A 15,161-nucleotide genomic window follows, 5' to 3' on the forward strand; every position below is an offset into this window, starting at 1 on the left:
GGATGCAAATCCTGGCTAGGCCATAAGATTTACACAACCTCTCTATGTCTCAGTTTCCTCATCTGTATAATAGGGACACTGATAATTATAGTACTTAAAGGAGTTCATTTACATTTACAAGGATGCCTGACATGGGACAATCATTAAACACATATAAAAATTAATGTTACTGCCCATGTCAGTTGAGATTTTGGTAGGCTTTAAATGGAGGTGTAATTCAACAGGGGCCATAAAAATACTTATATCTTAGACATCTGTTTGCCCCAAATTGCCGCATGGGGGCTATTGTATTGCTCAGAAAATCCTTTCTCATCTTGGCCTCAGGAGCCCATATTATTACCTCTTCTTCTCTATCTCATACTTTTTAAGAGGTCAAGTCTTGTGGTGACTCAAAGTCCTAGACGCAACCACATGAGGGATGTACTGGGGGGAGTGGAGGCTGGTGGCAGGGAGTCATGGTCAAGGTTTGAGCACCAGGGATTTGCCTAGGGATTTGCCAGGATGTCACCCGAGGCACCCAAGGCACTGTCTCTTCTGTAGGGTCCCAGTCCCCTTCTGTCTGGGATTAGGGACAAGTGTATGCAGGGATAGGTGTAGACAAGTAAGGGCTGGGGCGGGCTTGTTGGCAGGCTGCTAGGTGCCAGTGTAGTCTTCCTACAGTGCACATCTGTGCTTCCTATAGCAGTTGGTAAGGCATAGGCCAGTCCTCCAGAGCCACAGACCTGTTACCTCAACTCAAGGATAGGCTTGGGGGAGGAGATTTTATGGGAATTAGATGGAAAAGTAGAAGCCACTGTGATATATTTGTGTCAGAAAAACATGAAGGAGGGAAAAGGGGCTTTGAGGCGTATGTCTTTTATGTTTCTTCATCGTGCTAAAGAACAAACAGTGAAGGACTTAGTGTTTTGAAATCATTTCAGGTTGATGGGCTGTTCTTTTGACAGGGACAACACTGAAGTCCTGAGATAGTTGGGTCACAGTTCTATAAGAAAGCACCATATCATAAAGAGAAGAACATTTTTCCCCCTTGTAAGCTCCATAGTGTTATCCTGTTATCCTACATTTTGAGTTACTTTTCTCTTCTCAAGGGAAGTAAATCCTACTTTTCTTTATCAGTTAATAAAAAAAGGAAAGCAAGAAGTTAATAAAAAAAGGAAAGCAAGAACTTGTTTTTCATACTATTGGACAAATAAATATCTCAATCTCTTGAGAGTAAGACTCTTCCTTGAGAGACAAGATGGGTGCTGATTTTAAACATATTATTAAAGACAAATCCTAATGATTTTGGCTGGCTTGTACCTAATCTATATTTTTAGAAAAGGAAGACCAAACGGGATGTGATGATGCCTATGTTAAAAGAAGTACAGTTAAGCCCAGTTGGTATGCCGTGAGGGCTGTAAAATCTCCAATATAAAAGTATTTCTTCCACCAGTCACAAGTTCTGCCATTTAACTAAAATGACATCTGAATTAGTGATGTCTCAGAAAGTCTTAGGGATAATTTTTATCTGTAAAAGCAGGGGTTCTTAACCAGCAGGTTAAAGATTTCAGGGGGTCTGTGAACTTGAATTGAAAAAAACCAACTTATTATCTTTATTTTCTCTGACCTCCAATGTTGAGTGCCACAAAACTATCTGCCATTACATCCTGAGAAGGGGTCCGTGGTCTTCACCTGACTGGCACAGGGATCAATGGAACAAAAAAGGTTAAGAACCCTTGTGTTAGAGGGCTGCATTGGAGTTTTCTTTTTAAGTACATTATCAGGGACTGGCGGAGCTGCAGTCCTTCTCAAATTTCTGTGTGCTTGTGACTTACCTAGAAGAATACTGTAGATTGATCTAGGTTGGGGACTGAGAATTTGCATTTCTGAAATGCACCAGGTGAAACCTGAGCACCATTTATTTAACAAGGTGATAGAGAATAAATATATAGAGAATAGGGTGTGTGGATGTAGTGGATATCTGTTTTTATGGCCTGAGAAGCATCAATTCCTCCCTCTTCTGCCAGTAGCAGCCTAATGCTAATGTTGGAGGAAATATTTTTTCCCCGCTATTAGTTCATATAGATCAGATGAGGCCACTTCTTTACTCTCCCTTGACCCCACAACACTTGTGATAGAGTTAGGTATGTGACCCATGCCTGGGCATTTAGCACAAATGGGCAGGTCACCAAGGTCAGTTCAGTGATTTCAGGCCCTGGATTTTGGCCACATCTATTGGGAAGGAAGCCAACACTGAGGAAGCAGAACTAAGAGATAGAAAAAGATTCCTGATGCCATCTTTTTGAGTGCCTGGATCCAGTCATGCTTTAGGCAGATAATCCTGTCTAGTGTTACTTAAGCCAATGCATTTCCCTTAATGCTTAAGGCCATTTGATTTGGATTTCTGAAACCAAAATACAGCAAAAGAGAGCATCCTGCTAATTCAGTAATAATTTGAAAAAAAAAAACAACCAAAAACCCACACACCAGATTCCCTAGTATAGGGCCTGACACATAGTTGGAATTCAAAAGATATTGGTCACCTTCTTTTCACAATTTTTCTTTAGTTGGGTCAAGCAGTGCCCTTGTTCTCTCTTTCTATTTTCAGAGAAGAAACAATGTGAGACTAGAAGTTAGGTGACAAGCAATTTTATTTTGCAAAACAATCACTATACAGCAACAAATACATTTGCAAATTTGATTGAAAAAACATGAACTAACTACAACCAGCCATTGAAGAAATGCCTTTCTATTGTAACAGGCTCTAGAATTATCAGAAGAAAGAGACCCTCCACAGATTTGTAGCAGTGTGTTGGAACCTTGGAATCCCAGCCTATTGAGTATACCTTTTGTTAATTTTTTTCTTTTTGCTAAAGTTGAAGTGGATTTTTATGATTAACATTTTCTAAATTTGAAAATAAGATTTTCCTGCAGAGGAACTTGGCCTTAACCTACACATCCAGGCTAAAAATCCTAGGTGTAAAAATATAAACATCAACATTGATTTTCACACATCAGTCTTTGAAGGAACACCTAGAATTTTCCTTCCCCAGTCATGACTTTATTTTTGCTACTTGGAACATGAATGGTTTATTTTCCTCCTTTCTATGACACAAAAAATAGAAAAACTGTAAATCCAGCTATGTCAAAATCAACCACATTCAATTTATTTCTCCAATAATACTGACATGATGTCATATTTTGGCTAATGACCCCTCTTCCTGTTGTATTATTGTGTGAGTGTGTGGAGAAGGCCATCTACAATCAGTCCATCATTCCATGTCACAACTTTTTCTCTTCAGCCTTCTTTAGTCATACTTACTTCGTGTTACACAGGTTTCTTCCTTATGGGTGGGATTTTGGCCCTTTACCCTGCTGGAACTCAGCAGGTGAATCCAGAGAGAGTTGGTTCCTAAATGAACATGGCCTTTGAAATTCCTCATGAACCTGGACCTTTCCTGCATCATTATAAGGTACTTAATTCTCAGTTGCAGGTGACCCAGAGAGAGTGAGTTCATTGAAGAAATTGGCCTTTTAACTCTTCACAACTCTGGATTACTTATGTACCATTCAACAGGTTTTCAAAGGCAAAAGCCAGCGAGAACCTGGCATTAGTGGATCTAGAATTAGAACTATGAAGCTTTAAGTTCTAGATCAGCGTATGTGTGTTCCCACAACAGTGGTGCTCAGAAAGCTTAATTTGAGTCCTTATCTTGAATGTGAAGGCAAAATGGGCCTTCCCATAAGAAGATATTTAGCCTGTGTTTTTCCTTTTTTTTTTTTTACCTGGGCAAGTTATCAGTTTCTTTTTGTTAAATGTATGAAGAATTGCAATTCGCAATTCTGCATAAAGCTAGGGCATTTACTCATTATAACTTTGCTGTGATTAGAAATAAACGTTTGTTTTAATGCCAGATCTAATAACTTAGTGCCTTATACAAATTTGCTTTTGGACACATATTTGTAAGAAACTGCCTTTTTAAATTTAGAGTGTGTTCATGTTTTAACTTGCACAAAAAAATTTAAACCATGTTTTTTCTTAAAAAAAACAAAAACAAAACTTGTTTCACAGGTTAAAACTGTTCTAACCAGCTGTCGACTTCTTTCCAGAGAAACTTAGTCACCATCTAACACTATCAAAACATGTAGGAAAATACTATGAGTCTCCACACAACTATTCTCCTATTTTATGGTGCATTTCAAAAGGGAAGCTGATGAATAACATACTTGGATTGGTCAAACTGAACTCCATAAAAATTAGTTCTGCTCAACAGGACTGTATATAAAATAACTAATTTGTAAATAGTTTGAAGTGTTTGCTTGTGTAAAACCTCATAGTTGAAAATGAATGGTGTGGGTTTATACTGAGGGTTCTTTTGTGGCAATCTCATTAGCTGCACAATCCAATGGGTCACAAAATGGCATTTCTCCATATCTCCCTGTGTTTGCATCTCTTGGTTTTTGTCTTAGATGCTCAATACTTCCTTATTGCTGCAGTCCGTGCTCACCATTTCCTCCTTTACATCTGGGAATTGATTCGGGTCTAAGAGATCTAACACCTACTTGACCATCTGTCTTTAACTGTTCAGATCTAGCCTACCTGCTGTGAGCAAGAAGAACAGATAAAGTACAAAAAGCTTCCATCCAGCCTGGCAGTTCATGTCTATTCAGGCCATTGACTGTGTCATTACTTGTGCATAAGTTTAAGATGAATGACTTATGAAAGGTATTAATTGATTGACTTATGATTTCTGGACTGTACGTATAAATAAGGGCAGAACAGTATTATCAGCTGGTCAATAATACCAAGTCATACTGTGTTCCTTTTTAGAGTGCAATGTTGGAGCTATGAAAAAAATTGATTTAGATATCTGCATCTCAGATGTTTTTCTTTCTGATTAGGGTCTTTCACTTTGGGTATGGAAGCTAACATCTTCTATCAGAGAATTTAATAAACAGATACTATATTGAAGAATGGGGATAAAATGTCCAAAATTCCCACTATCATTTTCAACTTTAGCAAATGAAAAAAAAAGAAATAAATCTATTTCACAAATGTTTATAGTAATACAAACCCAAACTATTCCATGATTCAAAATGAAAGGAATTCATAATCTTAAACCAACAATCTGTAGATCCTTTTATGTATAACTGGACCCACTCCCACAAATTCCATGTAGGTGAAACAAAGAAAAATAATTTTTTTCTAGCATCACGGGAGAGACTTGTATCTGGCACTAAAACAGGGTTACAGCTTTGTGTTGTTACAGAAAGCAAATTCATGCTAAAACTTTTCTTTTTTTTTAATGTATTTTTTTTAAATAGGGAAAGAACCCTGCTAACATCTACTTTCACATACCTAAAATTGCAACACCAAAGGGTGCAGGAGACACAGATACTGTGAATAAAGAAGTATAATATTCAAGTATATGAGGAAGTATCACAAATGGCCACAGAGAAATATATATATATATATTTATATCTATAATACTGTATCAAACAGATGGAAAGAGGGTGTGAAACTGGTTGTGTGGACACGAATCTAGCCAATCAACTGACATTCCAATCAGACATGAGTTCATCATAATGAAAGTGCTTCATTCCTAGGAGATGCACCTTTATACCAATTGCTCAACCACAGCTCAAATGCTTTGTAATTATTTTTTTTAAGTAGTTAAATAATTTATTGGATTCACTTATACTCTGATATAATTATCCAGGTCCCAAATGTTAATAACTTAATTGAATCTTTCTTCCCATTTATACAAAATAAAACTAAAAAACATGTTATTTCTTACATGCTTTTCCCTTCCTGCATTCAGCCTTCTTGACTTAATTTAACCTGTAATAAGTTACAACGGGCAGCTTTTATCTTTCCACCCATAAACAAAACAGTGAAAAGAGCAGCTTGAATTTTAACAAGGCCCTTCAGAATGTAGTAGACAGCCTTCAGGCACATGAAAGGTAAAAATGCAGTTTGTAAAATCATAATAATCCATGCAAAACAGAGCAGAGCAAAAAAAATTGTCCAATTGTACCCATGTAAAGCCAGTGTCTTCCAGTTGCAAATGGACATCAGGTCATTTTCTGTATACTATTCATCTTTTATAAAATTGTAACAATTACTACAGTTTGGGGGATGAGATTATTTATTTTATGGTTTGCAAATAATGGATATAACACCTGCTCAGAGCCCACTCCTGCCAAGAGCTCATGCCTAAATATTATTACTTCAATGCTAAATGAGAAGTATTCACAAGCCCTGCTTAGCCAGTGCAGCAGTGACATCCTCGGCTAAAGTGGCAAGCTGAGGGGATTCAAGCAGGTTGATACTTCCGGAAGAGGAGACGTTGCTGAGTCGTCGGGGTGATGCCACACTAGATCTGCCTGGAGAATGTGTAATGATCTCAGCCCCGTGGTCCACACGTGCCTTAGCATGCTCTCTGAAGTTCAACTTTTGGCTGTCAATCTGTTCAAGACAACATCAATCCTGTTAATTCAAGCATCTTAAGTAGTCCCTAGCTCTTTCTCTAAGTCTCAGAGCTGATGTTAACATGACTTCTGTTCAACTCGGCCATCTCACTTTCTACTTGTTCACGTCTTCATGACCTTGTTTCTTACCTTGACATTACCACCTCCAGGTACATGATGAGCATTGTCAAGTGAACCAACTTTAGCTTGGGCCTTTTCTTTGAAATCCAGTTTTACACTCTCAATTTTCACACGCCCACCACCTATGAGAGGAGAATTATTTTTAAATGCCTTCATAAAATTAAATTTTATATTTGTGGTGACAATTTCTCAAAAATTATTATAGTAGATGTACCATAGCAAACTTCAAACTTAATTAACTCTACTCTTCCTTTGGCCATAGATGTGAAAGAACTCTTCTAGAATTTCTAGTCTATCCAATATCCCCTATACCATCCAAGATAATGTTATACTTCTTATACCTGTATATGAGTTGCTTTACATATTAATACCATTCTCCTTTCTCCACATCCATCCTAAGAAATCTGAAGGAGGTTTTCTTATTGGTATAACAAAACCTATGAAAATTATACAATGAAAATATCTTATTGCATCCTTTCTAAAACTTAGAGCATTTAATCTCTTATGCCTAAGGGAGCAAATTAAATAGAAAAGAAACTGTTTAGTATTCTTTTTTGTGGTAACCGGTCATTTATTCAAAGAAGTTTAAGGCTGGAAATGGTGCAGATATTGGCAGTATGTTCATCTATAAATTTCAGTGTCAATAGCTTAACTGACTAAACTAGAATCAGGAGCTAAGTTGTTTATAACTAATTAGCTTTGAGAGTCTTCCATTTTAATTAGCATATGGAGTGACAGGAAGAAAATCTTAGGAGATCCTTTTTCTGTACAGATGCCATTGAAATAATCTGACACCGACTTTGATGTGATAACATTGAGACAGGGGTACAGCCATGCCATCTTGCCAAATGCTAACTAGTCTGAATCTCAAGGGTTTGTTGATTGATGAGGGTGCAATATCAAGCTTCCAAATGCAGAAAGGTTTTCTTGTCCTTCAGTCTGTCCTTGACCACTTCTGAATGCCTGCTGATGCCTTGACCTTAGAGATTTGCTTTCACTTTCATCAGCTACTTGGTTGTGACCATAGGTATTCTTTTGACCCCCTAAATGGCATCTTTTTTGGGATTTTGATTTGGGAAAAATATCTAAGGGACTCAATGAAAACATGGGGAAATTTTAGGGATTTTGGATTCTCAGTGCTTATATAGCCCTGCAGAGAGGTCTGTTAAGTCTTCATGGGTGTCTTAAACTTTGTGATATTTTTGCCATGCAACACTTAGGTATTTATATTAATACCCAACTGCTTGGTTAGGCATCTTGAAGTTATATGGTTCTATGGGATTACATTTTGAAGAAATATTCATTTATTATTCTTCTAAAGGCACAGGATGTGTGTGGTGTTATCTTGTTGCAGAATATTTTAATTCTTCTAACATTTTACATATTAGCCAAGTAGATCTCAGTTTATGGCTGTGATGGGATTGGCATGATTCATAATGATTCAGAAAACATATTTATCTTGGTTAGTGGTTGGAGGATATTTGGCTTCTAACTAGGTGAGGTCAAATTCCTTGGGATTTTACTTTTCTTGATAGCCTCGGATACATTATCTTGTCAAACTTTCTTTTCTGACTATATGTTGTGTCAAAATAACTGCTAAATTTTTGTTGAACCATCTTTAGAGAATGTAAAATTAACATAATACTGACCTAAAATACATTCAAGAGGAAGCTTGAGAAGACTGTTTCTGTTGAGATCCTACTAGAAATTCTCATGTAACTGTAACCATTAGAGAAGCACATTTGAATTCAGAGAACTTATGCCTTTTGCTTCTGAAGAATTCTGACACCCACAAAGAACAATAATTGTGAAAGTCTGTAATATTTATCAAGTTTCATATGTCTAGAAGAATAAATATTTCTATTTGTGTCTCCTGGTGTTGGGATTGATTCCTTTATTTTTCCTTTGGATATTAGTAATAAATTTTGGAGATAACTTTGTGAAAAGCTTGCTGTTGTCAAGGATTACTGTGCTTCTTTATGAATTTAGTCATCTTATTCAGTTATTACCGAAGTAAGAGTTAGATTTAGAAATAGGTGGAGTCCTTGACAATTGTTTTTTAGGATAAGTAAATCATATACAGAATGATTCCTTAGCTACTTAAGATTTTTCTGTGTATCCAGTCCTTAGGTAACTTTGACTAATTGTACACTTTCTGACTGAAATTAAAGACTCCAGCATTTTCTTTTGGATTCTGGAAGAAAATAGGCAGGGATGCCAAATATTTCAATCAGGCAATTGACATGGCAATGCAAAGCGAACCAAGCATTTGTAGGTTATAGACAGGGAAACTGTGAAGATAGAGTGTATGGGCCATGTTTCTGCTGCCTCAGGAATGACCAAGAAGCTAATTCCATTGTAAGCGCTTTTGACATTAGTAGCGGAGATTCCATATATGCTGTTCCTGCCTCTTTGAATTTCTCCTTGGACGTTCTTTCTCTAAAGTGAAGCCAGATTTCTAGATATGTTTCCAATATACTCATTAGCTTTGAAACTTATCCTAGCCTACCTTGGCTTTTCATCTAGTAAATTCTTCCTAGTAATCTCTCTTGACCAAAAATATTATTGGTTTCAATTGCTCTTATACATTATTTCTGATAACATTTGAGACAATGATTAATGGAAATACCTATTACCTGATTTATGTATTAATATGCCAAGCACAGATTGTTAAAACCAATTACTTTTCTTATGTCCTTCCATAATTCAATGGGATTGAATTGTTTCAAATAATTCTCAAGAAAATTACAAATTTGAGACTTTCTCATCATTACAGAATTATATCTAAAATGAAGATGGAACTAAGCAAAAAATATATAATACATGGTACTTAGAAAAAATGACTAATAGAAGTCAGATTTCCATTTTAAAGGCGAAAAAACTCCAGCAAGTATGAATATAAATTCTACTTTGGAGCACTGGTCCTATGAGATATTCTGGAAAAACAAAATGGAAAACGTTGCAATCTGCTGAGGATTCAGAACGCTTAATTGACCTAATAAAGGATCTGAGAAATTCGTCAGATAAATAAAATGGTTCAACTTTGCTTAAGCACAATCTTTGTTTAGCATAATGTAGAAAAGCGGCTTCATGAAAAATATTTGGAAGTGTTGTTTTTAATTAATATTATTATGTGTGAATACATGACCAAATGTGTTTTACAGTTTATATTTCAAAAGAGCTCCAACAAATTGAGTACATAGAGACAAACTTCTCTTCTATGCCTTTTAGTTTTTAACCTGTTCTATGATATGTAGCCTATTCATAGTAATTGGGTTCACCTGTCCAAATAAAAATGTCTTGACATGTTTAATTTCTTTCTATTAATAAAAGGTCAAAATATCAGGAGTTTGAAACATCCTACCAATTAGGTATTTCACAATAAAAAATATTTACTGTCAATTTTAGGAATCTAATTTAGTATTTCTCAAACTTCTAAAAATTATTTACTTACCTGGTCTGTGGCGTATGTTCTTCAGAGAGCCACATTTGGATGTCACATGGCTTAAGTCTATCTTCTTGGTAACAATTTGTACCTGTGTGGGGCGCATAAAGTATGATCAAAATAGTTTAGACTTGGACAATCCCCAAGCACATAAAGTCTAGAAACACACCCAAACTCACACACACAGTATACCCAGAAAGCCAAACTGAAGTACATGCACACGCACAGGAAAATGTAATCTCCCATATGACTGAATTAGAAGGAAGAATGCAAGTGAAAGAAAATCCTGAAATAGAAAATCTTAGTAGTAGAAAACAGATTTTGCCACAAGAGATGGGAACACTTGGATTCATACAGCAAGTTTCCAGTCAGAGAACTAAGCCACATGGTGTTAAAACCTTTCTATAAGCAAAGAACCAAGAAAAGAGAAGGATTATTCCTTAAAAAGTGATTTTAACATAAATTTGACCAACACTGCTCACAGATATAAGATAACCAACACTGCTTTAATGAACAAGAACAAAGTTATAATGGCCCTTTCCTAAAATGTTATTTAATTGTCATATTTTGGCTAAATAGAATTTTTCTTGCCTACAATAAGATAAAATGATAGGAACGTTTTTTTTTTTCTCTTTGTGTTTTATTTTAAATATTTCTTTTCCCAGTATTTGAAGCAATGCTTCTCCAAGAGTTGTCCATTGTCCCCCTGCATCAGAAGTACATGGGAATTACTGTATCAGACGCTCTGGGAATAGGGCCAGGGTATTTGCATATTTAAACTAGTAAGTCTTCTCAAGAAGAAAGTTTAGATTATTCTTAAACTTTGGAATAGTCTAAAGATTATTGGAAATTCCTCTACTTATTTTAAGATCTTTAATTATCCTGATTTATCCTTTTCCACTTAGGTGTTTTGACCAACAGCACCTGCAGCAGAGGATAGCTGGGTCCGTTCTCTGATACCCTCCATTTTTTTTTATGTGGACTGAGAATACCTCTGTGAGAATACCATATGGACCAGGGAGGGCAACCACGTTGGCATAAATCCTTCCAGGAGCTCAGCAAACACTACAGTGGACCTGCCATGGCAATGGCATTTTTATGTTCAGTGGAACTGCTTCAATTGTAGAGGGGAGATAGCTCCTGGTAGAGGATCTTGCTTGTTTCCCTCTCCTCACTGATCATCTCTGTCCATGTCAGGAGCAAGATTTGGATTTGATACTTTGTATTACTTGAATCATATACTGCCAGAACATGAAGTTTAGGTGACAGGATCTGTAGAATAGAGTTAGCCTTGTTCACCTTCCTTTATTCTTATTTAATGAAGAATCATCTCCACCTTAGCTTGAGTTGCCTGACTACTTCAACTCTGCCTCAACCACATCTTTCTCTTCCTCTCAAAGCATATTATTTCCACTGAATGAGAGAGGAAAAATCCCATGAAGACTAAGTTTATACTGGGGCTTAAATTCTTTCATTTTGAATTATAGATGAACCATGCTTTATCAGTGTTGTATTATTTCAAATGATATCCTACCTCATGAATAATGAAGCACTGGAGATTGACATTACACACTTTGGGTATTTTCAAGGATATCAGCCTTTGCCTCAAGGGTAAATGGAATTACAGAAGTATGTACCCAGCTGACTTTTGCAGGAGAGTAGAGACAGCAAGAGGAAAGACCTTGAAGCAAAAGGCCAGCAACCAAAATTGTCAAGTGAAGTGGATTTGCCATCCCTCTGAAAATCATGGTGCACCACATCAAGATTTTCTCTCCAAATGGAAAATGAGAAATTCACTGATGACTCTACATAGAAGGATGGGAAGCCCATCACTGAAAATGAAAGGCTGACAAGCCACCAGATCAGGTTGGCATGTGGAACAGCAGTGCAAAGAGGGAATGAGGCAGGGAAGGAGGCAGGATATTGGCTGTGTAGGTGGTTCTACACAATCAGGACAGCTCTCTATTAGAAGCTTCTACTTACATTTCCGCCCCCAGCAGAATGTTTGATGTTATCCTTGGAACCACATCTGGACTGAACCTTGCTAAAATCGATCTTCTTGTTTAAAATCCTAACCTAAAAGAATTGAAGGTAACTTCACTGTGGATTTTTCTTTCAATATACTTGGTATAGGGAACCAAAATAGGTAGTACCAGAGAGATTCCAGACTCCCTTCCACCTACATATTAATTTAAGAGAAAAAGCAAAAAACAAAAAATGAATACTGCCATGTAAGAGCAGATCTATCATATAAATACAAGGGCCAAATGCTGAGAGCCTTAGGTATCCCATCTGTAGACAGTTGATCTGGAAACAATTAGAGGGTAGAAAAATATAAGTAGTATTATCTCTGAGGGAAAGCCTCCAATTTGTGGATGATATTGGGATTCAGTTCTGCCTATGAAAGATCCAACAGTGCCCACTGTACCCCACCCTAGCCCACTCCTTGCCCCTAACACTGTCATTTATTAATCACCTTGTATATTTAGTTTGACTTTCCTCTTAGTCAATATAGCAAAAGTGAGGCTCACATCTGGTCTGGCTGAATGCTACAGGTCAGGGTTCTAAAATTCCAGGGGAAGATTTACTGGTGACCCAGGATATTGAACCAGAAGGTTCTGGGCTTGCTCTGCTGCAAGAGCTTAATGATTCCCTTGAAGGTTGGGCCCGGAGGCCTTCAGAAGGCTCCTCTCTGGTAGCTGCTGCTGAGCAGCCATTACCCTCATATGGTCAGTGTGGAAGTATTCCTTCCATTTTTAGAGATGACGAAGTTAAGGTCTGTTAGTTAGCTGACTTGCACTAGGTCCAGGCTCTCATTCTGTCCAGCAAATCTGAGGTTAGGTGTCACTTCTATTTTCAGGAAGTCAAATATTCATCTTAAAAAAAAAGATAGCAAATCCATATTTAAAAAGACGTTCCTAACTCTGGTGACTTCTTTCACGTGCTTTTTTTGGAAATTTGCATGATTTGGATGGCACATAAACAATGGAAGCAGCGAGCAAAGGAGGGTATTTTTTGGTTGTTTGTTTTGCTTTGGCTCCTACTCTTTCCCCGCTAATAGGTAAAGAGAAATCATATTTTGAATGCACGAGAGGATAATTTATCCTCTAATTTTAAAAAATTGAAAGAAATTTACCCCAGATATACAGTCATCTCCAAGAATGGTATTACATCTCTTCGTATGTAAAAAAAAAAAGAGTGGAAAATTCAAGAGGATGTTGAATAATTTTAAACTAGACAAAGCTTGAATTGCTGTGCTGCCTAACAACACTGACAAGATAGCTTGTCCCTTACAGGGAATTATCATTGACAGCTCTCATCAGTGACCCAAGGGAAGGAACTATTGCCAAAATCTGAGTTCAAAAAAGACATGACGATTGAGCTATTCTAGGACATTATAAAAATTCAAATTTAAAAAGGGTAATATCACAGAATCTCAATCAAATAATAAGTGTAGTTCCAATGCAAGAGTCTCACATAAACTGAAGATGCAGATTACAGCCAGTAAAGACTATTATACTTCAAACCACGTAGATAATTATTTTTGGAAGGCAAAGAATTTTGATTATTTATAATAATAATACTTTTAATTCTTTTCCCTGAAGATCTCATTATTCTGGCCATGAAATAGAATTTATCTCAACTCTTTTACTAATTCATGGAGGTATACAGTGTCTGATATTTTGTTTATAGATTTAAATTCAGAAAGCATTAGAATACCAATCAAATGACTCAAAACCAAGTGACTGGAATCTAAAGGTTAGATGTGATTCATTTGTTACAAAAATGGAAATTCCATATTCAGTTTAACATTTAATTAACTGTTGGCAAATCTTTTATTTTTTTTTTAATTCCAAAACAAACTATTCAATTCTATTGCAGTCACATTGTTAGCATTATTCAGAGATGTTGTAGAATCTTAAATCCTGGAACTTAAAAAGTTGAGTTTAGATTTCCCCAGATTTTCCATTCAAAGATTTTTCTAGTGACACTACTAGTTGGTAGACTTTTCTCTACCCATGTCTACTCAACCCTACAATGTAAAGCAGAACTTTCATATGCATTAGTGGAATGGCTTTTGCACATTTTTATATTTGCAAATAGCTTAAGAGTATCAGGTTTTTGCTAAAATGAGGCAAAGTATGACAGAATAAATATAAACGGCCCCTGCAGAAGTCAATTCACCACCTTGCTTGATGATTGAGAGAAACAAAACCATGTTGTGCAGTAGATGCTCGATTGCATTCTCAGGTTTACGCTCTGTCTTGATGACTTGCACCTGAGCAACTACCGAGTCCATGTGACTCAAATTCATGCTTAGCAAAATTATGACTAACTTCCCAACAAAGCTCTTTAGGGTCATTTACAAATAATTGATACCTAAAGTTAATTCCACAAATAGAAACAGTCTCCAGAAACCATTTCATAAAATGGAGAAATAAACTTATTACTAGAATAAAATTTTTTAAAAAAATAGAAAAATAAGTGACTGCTGTGAAGGATAAGGCATTTATCCCAGATTAGTTTTGTTTTTAAAAATTTGGGTTTAAACTCTCTGGTCTCTATGCATGAACCTAAATAAGGATTAATTTCTTTAGGAAAAGAATTTTCACCAATTTTTTTGTTATTCTAAAAGCCTATCTCTCAAAGGAAAATAATTTTAACATCTTACATTCTAACTAGAAAAAAATTTTTCTAATACTTTTTAAAATAAACTTCTATGTGACAAATGAACTAATTTTCTATATTGATGAAATGGAGGGAAAAAACATGTGAATAATCATTACCCAAAATTATTTCCAAACTGCATTTTAATCTTTGTCAAACTTTTCCAATGAAAATTTTTACTTGTACTACAAAATGAAATGATTTGAAAGAGTGCACCAATCTTTCCTTCTGTATACCTCACAAAGTGAAACATCTTTTATCATTTAGCCATCATCTGGCTAAAGTGCTGCAAGCTTCAAAATCCCCCCCATACTCCCTATTTTTTATTAAATGAATCTAAACTTCTTAATGAGGCAACCAGACTTCTCAGTAATTCTGAATTTTCAGTTTTCTTTTCTATTATCTTCTTTATATTTTATATTTAGGCCATAGTTATATACTATACTTTAAAGACTTT

At 36.1% G+C, this 15,161-nt stretch overlaps 1 protein-coding gene across 49 annotated transcripts in view; it reads right to left on the minus strand.

The window, feature by feature from the left end:
- Window positions 1–2,612: 2,612 nt before the first annotated feature.
- MAP2 (microtubule associated protein 2) overlaps window positions 2,613–15,161 on the minus strand; it is a 308,607-nt gene continuing 296,058 nt past the window's right edge. For all 49 annotated transcript variants that reach the window (XM_058300230.2, XM_058300255.1, XM_058300244.1 and 46 more), the window contains 3 exons: window positions 10,046–10,127; window positions 6,601–6,713; window positions 2,613–6,448 (listed from right to left, as the gene is read on the minus strand). In XM_058300230.2, the coding sequence (XP_058156213.1) occupies window positions 6,233–6,448; window positions 6,601–6,713; window positions 10,046–10,127 (411 nt within the window). In that variant the 3' untranslated portion in view covers window positions 2,613–6,232. The remainder of the gene's footprint in view (window positions 6,449–6,600; window positions 6,714–10,045; window positions 10,128–15,161) is intronic.

This window comes from Dasypus novemcinctus, chromosome 7 (genome assembly GCF_030445035.2).
Source record: "Dasypus novemcinctus isolate mDasNov1 chromosome 7, mDasNov1.1.hap2, whole genome shotgun sequence".
Classification (NCBI taxonomy): domain Eukaryota; kingdom Metazoa; phylum Chordata; class Mammalia; order Cingulata; family Dasypodidae; genus Dasypus; species Dasypus novemcinctus.